Source organism: Phoca vitulina, unplaced genomic scaffold (genome assembly GCF_004348235.1).
Source record: "Phoca vitulina isolate PV1807 unplaced genomic scaffold, GSC_HSeal_1.0 scaffold8, whole genome shotgun sequence".
In the NCBI taxonomy this organism is placed as follows: Eukaryota; Metazoa; Chordata; class Mammalia; order Carnivora; family Phocidae; genus Phoca; species Phoca vitulina.
In genome coordinates this window covers 46,299,979-46,311,250 of record NW_022589711.1, presented here as the reverse complement: position 1 = coordinate 46,311,250, position 11,272 = coordinate 46,299,979, and the positions used below count along the sequence as shown (strand labels likewise).

General features: G+C 45.5%; 1 protein-coding gene across 21 annotated transcripts in view; it reads right to left on the bottom strand.

The window, feature by feature from the left end:
- The window catches only part of KALRN (kalirin RhoGEF kinase), a 641,436-nt gene that overhangs the window by 112,888 nt on the left and 517,276 nt on the right, over nt 1–11,272 (bottom strand). For 2 of the 21 annotated variants that reach the window (XM_032406735.1, XM_032406739.1), the window contains exon 1: nt 4,990–5,209. The exons of 14 other annotated variants lie outside the window; for them this stretch is intronic. In XM_032406735.1, coding sequence (XP_032262626.1) covers nt 4,990–5,074 — 85 coding nt within the window. In that variant the 5' untranslated portion in view covers nt 5,075–5,209. Of the gene's footprint in view, nt 1–4,989; nt 5,215–11,272 lie in introns of those variants that run through there. 5 more of the 21 variants (XM_032406734.1, XM_032406732.1, XM_032406738.1 and 2 more) reach the window with 5 other exon arrangements.

Below are 11,272 nucleotides of genomic sequence, written 5' to 3'. Positions count from 1 at the left end.
GGTGGCGGGCGCAGCTACACGCAAGAGCCCCCGAGACACCACGTCCCCACACCACCCCGCGACGCCCCTCCCCCCCCCCCCCCCCCCCCCCCGCCCCCCCCCGCACAAGCTACAGATAATCCACAGTCAAACACCTAAATTCCAGTCTGGGGATCGCCTCTACCCTTCTCAGTTGGATCGACCTCATCTGTGCCCATAGTAGGAGAAGCCACATGCTCATGAAGACAATAATGGCACTGAGAAAAGAGCACAGGAAAAGGGCTCTAGTTCTGACCTGCTACTAAGTGGCTCTATCTCAGTTTCCTCCTCTACAGAAGAAGATCTGTTAAATGATCTCTAACTTTCCATGATTTAGCCCCTTCTGTTCAAGAAGCCCTCTCTTGGGTTTCAGATCCATGCTTTTTCTAGGGCCCTCCTTCAGGAAAAGTCTGGGTTTGGTCTGAAGGAGAGGGCAGGCCATGTGGCCACTCCCTCACTGAAAGAGGAGCAGCACTTTGAAGGATGAGGAATATCTTCAGGGCAGAAGAGACCAGCATCAAGATTCTCAGGGGGAACTATCACGAAGAAGGAGAATATCAATAACACCTCTCCAGTGTAAGGTATGACTATAATAGGGGGCTCGGAAGTGAATCCCCAATGTTCACTTTTATTTTTTAACTTAAAATCATTTTGCATAAAAATACGGAGTCTGAATTTTACCTTTTCATCCCACGTTAGGACTTACCAACCTGTAGCACGTGGAACCACGGGGGTGATGCCTACAGCACTATTGGTGATTGTGGGACCGACAGCCGTACCAGAGGAGGGATATTCAGCTTCCGTTTCCAATTTCCACCTCATCCCACCAAACCCATACACTCCTATTTCTACAAGGGACATACAACTGGCAGTCAGTACTGTTATCCAGGTAATAACTGATATCCTTCCTGCTACTCCCTAGTCAGAGAATCAGATAGGGGAAAGGAAACAGGATTTGGGTTGGGGACGGTCAGTGTGTGTGGTAATTCTCCCCATGTTAGGGTATCTCCCCAGGAGTCAGAAAAACCAAGAGATACATGGAAAAACATACATGCTAAATGGTTGATTCCATTTTCCTTCTGATATAGGCAGGTCCCGGAAGATGAAGAAATAAAAGAGTATGTGCATTAAGGTCCCAAGGATTTTGTGCCTTGAGTGGTGAATTAAGTCACTAATCGTAACTGTCACAAGGGCTTCTCTGTGAGGTTACCAGCACCTTTCTAAAGGAACTTGATGTCATGCTTTCACACATTAAATTCAGTTTATAAAATAAGCTGTATTCATTTATAGGCCAAAGAAGAGACATTCACATCAAGTCATGAGGTCCCTGCATAGTGATTCTGGGATAAGGTAAGGGGGGAAAGAGAGCTTGCAGAATGAGGATGACTTGGGACACCCTGTGAAGCCGCATGGCCCTTACCCAGGCCCCAGGATGTCAGAGTCAGGCTGGAACCCAACTGCCCTTGTGGTGACAAAGCACCTCCCCTCTCCGCTGATTCAGTCCGGTTAAGTCACCACTCCTTCCTCTCTTTACCTCTGAGAGACTCAGATGCCTGAACCGGGCACTTGCAGTGCAAATGGGGACACACAAGGGCACATAGGCTTGAGATGCAGGGACAGTGATACAGTAATAAACGAATATAAATAAACCCTGTGCACACTGTGGAGAAGCAGAGGAGGACAGTGATCAGGAAGGGTTTCCAAGAAGGGACTTTGGTCCACATACCTGGAGTTAATTACAAGGGGACTAGAAAATTAAAAGCTCTAACACTGGCTTCCACCTAGCAAGGTCAGAAAAATGTCTGGGCTCCATGATCTTAGAAGTCACAAATTCCAGTCTGTAACACGTAACTTAGCAACCTCCTGGTGATTTCAATTCCTTTTTGTCTCTGAAACAAGGTGCTTTTTAAAAATTTAAGATAACTGAAGAAGAATCCAGAGCTGACCCACTTCTTCAGGCTTAAAGGAAAGTCTAAGTAGCCAGAGCAATCCTGAAACTTCCCACGAAGTGTGACATCAATGATTAATCAGCCTCCAGCCGCACACATGCTATTAGCTCACGTTTGGCCCTTTTTCACTTCCAAAAAGGCAGTTATAAATGTATTTGCTGTCTTTCTTCCTTTTCACCTCATCTCTATTTCCATCCTACCCCTGGTTTTCACTTTTCCTGCCCTTCAACACCAATTTCAGGGGAGGGAAGAAAGATCACCCTGCACCAAACCCCTTGACCATCCTCATACTCAATAGAACCAAAAACCAAGAGACAATAAGATAGTTGCTTTCCTCACTTTTCCAAATCAAAAGACAGGCTCAACTAATTTCACCCACATCTTCCTCAAATATGATATTTAAAGACCACACAGGTACCTCACTAAAACCTTGACTCTTAACCTCGTGCTAACAATTACAACCACTTAGTATTCACCAAAGAAAGTCCAGGATGCCTCACTTAGCTTTGGGTTGGTCAAAAATAGCCAGAACATTCCACGTCCTCTTTTCCTCAGACTTCAGAAGGACTTTTCTTAGATTTTCCTCTGTCCTTTGAATTCTGAGTGACCGGAAGCCAGTTGGGAAAGGTTCCCTTGACTTGGGAACCACAGTAGTGGGTTCTGACCCACTAGTTTCAGAGTGCAGCTCCTGGAGCAGTAGGAGAGCCAAGTTCTCTCAGGAGGAGAGAGAGAGAGGCCAAAGAGCCAGCTGCCTTTCAATTGTATTAGGTCTGTACAACCAGAGGAACTGGTTCAACCGAAAAGAGGCCGGCAGTCCCAGGCGGTGCTGCCCTCCACGCCAGCCAGCCTCTCAGACTTCCGGAGCCCTTCTCCGTGTGGCAACTAGGCAAGTTTCCGGGGCTCTGGGCAAGGTGCTCAAACTCAGTACAAGACCTTATCTTGGCAATCTGCTTCCGAACAGAATAGATGCCTCCAGTCTGGGTGGAGACTTGGATCTCTCTTTTCTGTTAGAGCAGACCTAGAGAGCCTCGGGGTAGTGCCCCATACCTCATACAGGATCGTGATCGCCCTGCCCAGCTGAGGCCGAGAGTTCTTTAAAGGGTGGCTAACTCACCGCCCCCCATCTTCCTCAGACTTGAGCCCCAGGTTGCCATCTTCACATCTCACATCTGGGAAAGAGCACGGAGGAAAGCCGGAGAAGGTGACTAGGCACCCACCTCTGTTACTCTCCTTCCCCTTTTAAAGTAGCTTTCATTGCTTGGGTCTTTTGCTTCCCTCAATCTTCAGCTGAGGGTCAGTGGTCTCCTGCTCTGGCTCCAGCTTCTGCAACACCCCCTTTCCTCCCACAAGCCCTCTGCGAGCCACAGAGCCTGCAGCCACCACTTTCCCAGTCCTGCAGGCTGGAGGCGGCTCCCCCTCCCCCCCCACCTCCTGGGCCCCCGGAGCGGGAGGGGCAGCTGGGGCCATACATAAAGCCAAGGGCTGAGAGACCCCAGGAGAATTCCTCTGCAGGCAAATTGGGGCTGCCACACATCTGGATTCAAGCAGGCCACTGCAGGGGCTTTAGAAAAAGCTCTGCCCAAGTCCCCGAATTCTGCCTTTTGACAGGAAATGGGCTCCCAAGAAATCGTGCTTGGAAACCCTTCAGCCCTCAAAGTAATCCCACCCACTCAGATTCCCTTTGGCCATTTCCTGCTTCCTCTCCCTTTTATGTCCCCTTCCTTCAATTCCCAGCCTTGGTTTTGAATGTTTCTGAACTAGGCTTAATTCTGGTGAGGGTCCCTGGCCCTCTATGATTCCTTCTCCATCCGAATTCTGGCTTTTAGAGCCGGCTACCACAAAGTTGCAGGCTGTTCTAATTAAATGCAGAGATCGAAAGACTAACGCTGGCATTATGAACCGTAATGACTTGAGAAAAGGTCCTTCAGGTTTAATTAATTAGTTGTTGTAGCCTTCTATCAGCTCAGGATGAAGAATTCGTCAGGGCTCTGCTCTGTGTGTGGCGTAGATGATGATGATGAAGGGTACTTGGATAAGGTTATTTATCAGTAACTCAGAGAGAAAGTTCCATCGGGACTTTGTTAGATGAGGATGAGGGTGGAGACTGGGGCATTGTAAAAGGGCGTGGAGGGGAGAGGTCCAATAGGTTAAATTTCAAAAGGGTGAATGTCAAGTGAGAGGCTATATTCTCACTTCTAACCACACAGAAACAAAACCTCTCTTCCCCCACCCTCCAAGCTGAAATGTTAAAGTGGTAGGAACAGCTTTAGGAACATATGGGCACTCTGCCTAGGAAGGGCCCCATTTCTTTTTCAGGAGAGGCTCCACAATTGATAACCTTCTCTCTGTGACCGTTCTCACCATCTTGTTTTGCAGGCTGATTTTGGACAAATTAGTTGCTTCCTGCAATCTCCTCAACAATATTAAAATTAGGAGAATAATTAAATACAGCCCTAATTGGGTACATAGAGAATTCTTGGTTAATTAATGAGCCAAGCTCCCCCCCAGAGCTGCAAACCCAGCTAGTCTATGAAAAGCCCAGGCAGAGAAAAGTCCGCTCCAGTCCCCGAAGAAAATTGTCACTTGGCAAAAATAGTTCCTAGTGTAGAGACAAGTGTCAAACACATTCCTATAGCTAAGAGTCACTCCTTAATCCCTCAGCTGAGATCCATACGTAAATGAGAGCAGGGTGGTGCGAGTCGGCCACTACAGGGACACACAGCTGCGGGGGGGGGGGGGGGGGGCCCCCCCCCCCCCCCCCCCCCCCCCGCAGGCTGGCGTCCTGACATCCAAAGTCGCTGCCAAGTAAGTAACTGAGATGCCAAACTGCAGCTCTGCATCCAAGTCAGAAGCTCCCCGCGAGCGAGCCCGCTTTCTGCTAGGGACACTGACGCGAACGCGGGGCCCAGCGAACCCCCTCGGCCTCCCTCCCACCCCATCCCCCATCCGCCCCCACCCCTCCCTCGTACCCCGCCGGCCCGGGCGTTGCTAGAAGAAGTCGCGAACGCGCACAGCCACTCACCTCTGCACGGGAGGCAACAGCAGCACTTCGCGAAGAGCCACCCCAAAGAGGGACCTCGGGTGTAAGCCCGGTCGCCGCCCTTCATGCTGCCGCCTGGCCCCAGCGCTCCGGCATGGCCCGGGCCGCCAGCAGCGGGTGGGAGCGCGGCGGGCAGGAAACTTCAGCGCCGCGGCCGCGAGCCAGTCCCCTCCCTCCTCCCCGCCGGCCCGCCGTCCAGTCCCCACCGCGCGGCCGCCGCTCTTTCTGGGAGCCAGAGCCACTTTGGGGAGGAGGGGCGGGGTGCCGGCGGGGAGGGAGGGCCTCAGGGGGGCGGAGTTCCAAAGTCCAGCTGTGGGGCGGAGTTCCAAAGTCCAGCTGTGGGCCGGAGTCCCCGCCAGCGGCCGGGCTGTGGACGCAGGGGGAGCGCCGGGGGCCGGGTCTGGGGTACGCACAGCCTCCCGCACACAACAGGTGCTTGTCCTTGTGTGCAGCTTCCCCTCCTCAGCGCTGGCTTAGCATACGCAGCCAGAGGAGGCCAAAGAGGTGGGAGAGGAGCAGATTTAGAAGGTTCAAGACTCAATAATGCTTTTTCTCTCTAACAGATGCACCCCCTCTTTCCCCCCAGTCTTGGAGGGGAAGACATTGAAAACACCTTCCTCTGCATTGAAAACACCTTCACTTAACTCTTTTCTTTCCCTCCTTTTACTACTTAATGCTAATAATGATAATAGTGCCTGAGTTTTTTATAGGCTCCTGGCCTATAATGATGGTGTGCAAAAGCACTCTGGATTTGAAATCATAAGCCCCAAATTCAAAGCTGTTTTGCTGCCTACTAACTGACCTCAGGCAAGTCACTTCACTTTTTTGATCGTCAAATTCCTCATTGAAAAAGTAAATAAATGAAAGAAGGAGAAAGGATTGTTATGTTAACAGGATTGCTAATAGAAGTTTAAAAGACATATGCATGTAAGTACCTGTTAGACATTTAATAGTTCCAGTTGGGTGAATGCCTACAGAGAAACTCCAAACATCTTGCTTATGGTGGAGGAAGACTTCCATTTACCATCTCCCCAACCACACCCCGTGGGTCTATCATTCCTTTCCTTATATCCCTAAGCTTTTCTTTTAAAAATATTTTTCATATTTCAAGGACACACTCACATCCCTCACTCGCACCATGAAGCCCACCTGCATCACATCCACTGGACCTTCCTATGAACCACTGTGTTTATCACTCACAGGTCATCTCTCCCATTTTTTTTTGTGTCCCGATTTGGGAAAAAAAGGGTTTCTGGAACCATACCACACACATAAAGTAGAGAAGGCCCATTGATCAGAAAAAAGGGAAGTTTGTGAGAGGAATAAAAAAAAAACAGAAGTTGATCACTCAGATAACCAATTCCCACCTACAATAAAGACAACCAGGGGCCAAGCCTTTTAGGAGTTACCATGCTTTGGGGCTTTCTTTCTCAATTTGAACCATGTTTAGATGTAGGTGTTGCAGCATCTGCCACATGGTTGCAACACAGTAGATGCTCAGGAGATAACAGCAGCACAACTTAATGAATAACAATAGCTAACATGTATTGAGCATTTATTTGTGCCAAGCAGTTTCCTAATTGCTTTCTATACATTGACTCATTTATGCACACACACACACACACACACACAACCCTTAAAAGGTAGGGTCCTCTTTTATAACTGAGGAAACTGAATGAATGAATCATGATGAGGCTTTGATGGTTTAAGTCTAAATAAAAAGCTTCCCCCCCATAGGAACAGTAGAACCCAGAATCAAAATCCCACTTCTAGTTCTGCCACTGCCATCTCCCTGATAGCCTCTCCTGGCGAGGATTATATGAGAATCTCATTGTTGAGTAGGAAATGTGCCCCTGGTGCTCCACACACAAAATAAAGAAATAAAAGTTCAGATTGCTCATGCAGCCCACACTCCAGATTACTGATTTGCTGATCATCCTGACTATGGTCAGTCTCATCCTGACAGCCTGAATGAATTCAGGATCATAGTTATCCTGGGTTCCAGTTCTGACCTGTGGCAACCTATACATACTGTTGTCTAGTTCTCTCTTCCATATCACCAAAGACAAAAGCCATTTTGTTGTCCTTGCCATCCCAGAGCAGAAATTGGCTAGGACCTCAGCCCTTCTAAAAGTGAGCTTTATTTGCTTGCGATCCCCTGCATGGGGGCTATGATACAGGAGTCTATATTTAGTCTAGCCACCTAATCCATCACTCTGGATACTTTAGGGTCATTCCGACAGAAGTTGAAAGATGTTTCAAAATTGCTTGGTAACCACTTACTTTTTCACTTAAGTCTTCCTTCTGGGCCTTTGTGTTCAGGTAACACTGATCACTTTTCTGTCATAATCCTTTGCAAGAGGCTGATGACATCATCTTGCAGAAACTAGCTTGAGTTAGATGTTTGTGGAAGACCCAGCCCTTACTTCAGAAATCAGGGTATAAGTAGACCCTAAAGTAGTCTTAGTCTCTATGAAAAGAATCCATCAGGCATGTGTCCACAGGTCCTTATAACTTGAGAATCCATCCTACTCTCAAAGGCATAAAACCATTAGGACCACCTACCTATCTTAAGTTGAGAGGGTCAATACATTTTGGCCATCCTGGAGATTCACTAAAGGGGTTGGGCACCAATAACTCAGAGTCCCATTGCCATCCTCATGTGCCTTCCAGAATGAGACCAGTGACGTCTACAATCCAACAAGGAAGTCTTGAACACCACTGGGACATTGACCGATTGCAGACTTATTCAATATTCAGCAAATACTTATTGAATGCCTACTATGTGCCAGGTTCTGTTCTAGGTACTAGGTCTACATTGGTAAACAAAAACAATCCCAGCCCTTGTGGAGCTAGCTGCTAAGACAGACTCACCTTGAATGTGAAAGAAAAGGGAATCAACATCAGATATGTGACCAGGTTTTGAGTTGAGGGATTTAAGAAAATAGATGCCTGATTCTTCTAACCTGTATCCAGGTGTTTTATGGTAATGTCCTCAGGACAATTTAAAGGGGAGGGTAGGGCAATGGTTATTGAACACTGGTGCTTATAGAATCATAAGAGAAGCTTTAAAAAAATCTAGGCATTCATGTATGAAAAACTCACAGCTAGTATCATATTCAGTGGTAGAAAAACTGAGAGCTTTCCCCCTAAGATCAGGAACAAGACATGGATGTCCACTCTCATCACTTTTATTCAACATAGTACTGGAAGTCCTGGCCATAGCAATCAGACAAGAAAAAGAAATAAAAGGCATCCAAATTGGTAAAGAAGAAGAAAAACTTTCACTATTTGCGGATGACACGATACTATATGTAGAAAACCCTAAAGACTCCACCAAGAAACTATTAGAACTGATAAATGAAATTTCATAAGGTTTCAGGATACAAAATCAATATACAGAAATCTGTTGCATTTCTATACACTAATAATGAAGTAGCTGAAAGAGAATTAAGAAAACAGTCCCATTAACAATCGTTCCAAAAATAATAAAATATCAAGGAATAAACTTAGCCAACGAGGTGAAAGATCTGTACTCTGAAAACTATAAAACACTGATAAAAGAAACTGAAGATGACACAAACAAATGGAAAGATATTCCATGCTCATGGATTGGGAGAACAAATATTGTTAAAATGTCCATACTATCCAAAGCAACCCACAGATTTAATGTAATCCCTGTCAAAATACCAGCAGCATTTTCCACAGAACTAGAACTAATAATCCTAAAATTTGTATGGAACCACAAAAGACCATGAATAGCCAAAGCAACCTTGAAAAAGAAGAACAAACCTGGAGGTATCATAATCCCAGATTTCAAGATATACTACACAGCTGTAGTAATCAAAACAATATGGTACTGGCACAAATATAGATACATAGATCAATGGAACAGAACAGAAGCCCAGAAATAAACCCATGATTATATGGTCAATTAATCTTCAACAAAATAGGCAAGAATATGCAATGGGAAAAAGTCTCTTCAACAAATGATGCTGGGAAAATTGGACAGCTACATGCAAAAGAATAAAACTGAACCACTTGTTTTATACCATACACAAAAATAAACTCAAAGACCTAAATGTAAGACTTGAAACCAAGCAAATCCTAGAAGAGAACACAGGCAGTAATTTCTTTGACATTGGCTGTAGCTATATCTTTCTATATATGTCTCCTGGGACAAAGGAAATCAAAGCAAATATATATTGGGAATACATCAAAATAAAAAGCTTCTGCACAGCAAAGGAAACAGTCAATAAAACAAAGACAACCTACTAGATGGGAGAAGATATTTGCAAATGATATAGCTGATAAGGGGTCAGTATCCAAAATACATAAAGAACTTATGTTCTTGAGGATTAAGGGGACACCAAAAAAACCCACAAATAATCCAATTAAAAAATGGGCAGAAGACATGAGCAGACATTTCTCCAAAAAAGACATACAGATGGCCAGGAGACATGTGAAAAGATGCTCAACATCACTCATTATCAGGGAAATGCAAATCGAAACTACAATGAGATATCACCTCACACTTGTCAGAATGGCTAGAATAAAAAACACAAGAAACAACAGGTGTTGGCAAGGATGTGGGGAAAAAGGAACTCTTGTGCACTGTTGGTGGAAATACAAACTGGTGCAGCCACTGTGGAAAACCATACGGAGTTTCCTCAAAAAATTAGAAATAGAATTACGATATGAACCCGTAATTCCACTAACGGGTAACTACCCAAAGAATACAAAAACACTAATTCAAGAAGATATACGCATCCCTAAGTTTACTGCAGCGTTATTTCCAATGGCCAAATTATGGAAGCAGCCCAAGTGTCCATCAATAGGTGAATGGATAAAGATGTGGCATATATATATATATATATATAGACAACGGAATATTACCCAGCCATAAAAGGAATGATATTATGCCATCTGCAACAACCTGGACTGGCCTAGATGATTAGTATAATGTTAAGTGAAATAAATCATTCAGAGAAAGACAAGTATCATATGATTTCACTCTACCAGAGGGGAGATGGGGGGGATGGGTGAAATAGGTGATGGGGATTAGAGAGTACACTCATGATGCGCACTAAGTAATGCACAGAATTGTTGAACGGCTATACTGTACACCTGAAACTAATATAACACCATGTTAATTTTACTGGAATTAAGATAAAATAATTCTAGGCATTAGATTTGTTGCTGTTGTTGTTGTTCTTAAGGCTCCACAGGTGATTCCAGAGTGGAACTAAGTTTAAGAATCGATGCCTAGGTCTTCCTCCCCCAATCCCCTGGAGATTCAGATTAATTCACTCTGGGTGAATCTCAACTTCAGTAGTTTTAAAAGTTCCCCAGGTGTTTGTAACATGTAGCATAATTTGGGAACCAGTAGTGTAATGTCGTGGTTTGCAGACTTGAGTGTGTATCAGAATTACCTGGAGGGTGAATTAAAGCACAGATTACTGGGCTCTACTCCCAGAGTTTCTGATTCAGTAGGACTGGGGTGGGGCCTGAGGATCTGCATTCCTATAGGCTACCAGTTACCTGGGAATGCTGATGTTGGTACAGGGGCCACACTTTGAGAACCACTAATGTAGAGAATTTTCCCCATGTGTTTGCAATCTATGCCCCTTCTTTTTGTAATAGCATCTTGGTTTTTCTTTGAGGAAGCAGCCCTCCTCCATTCTCAGACCATGTTTTTGGGTATACCTGACATCCTTCCCCGTCCACCCTCCACTCCAAGGATTGGTCCCTGACCTGGGCTCAGCCAGTCAGCCAGTCAGTCACAGGGACTGATTCAAATTTCACACATGTCCCAATTTTAGCCAAGGAGCATAAACCATGAGAGCTTAGCAAGAAGTCCTGGGATGGCAGCAATCTCGTCCCACAAGATTTCTATGTTGGTGGAATTTCTAAGTGAGCCTGAAGCAGCTGGAGACCATCTGGCCATAAGCACATAGGAAGAAGCTGCCTGAGAATAAAGTCAACATGGAGGAAAGAGATAAGAGAGCCAGAGACAGAGATGAGAGACAAAGAGTGACAGAAAAACAGACAAGTTGGGGGAGAGGTCCTGATGATATTATCTGAATAACTAGATACACTTTTTTTCCCCAAAGGCTTACTGCGCCCTGGACTACACACACCCAGATAAACTCCTTTTTGCATAAGGCAACTGAATGTCTAATTTCAGGGTTTTGAACACCTACCCATCCATTCCCAAAGTTCAGGCTAAGAACCCCTGACCTATAGCATATATCTTTAGAGTGTT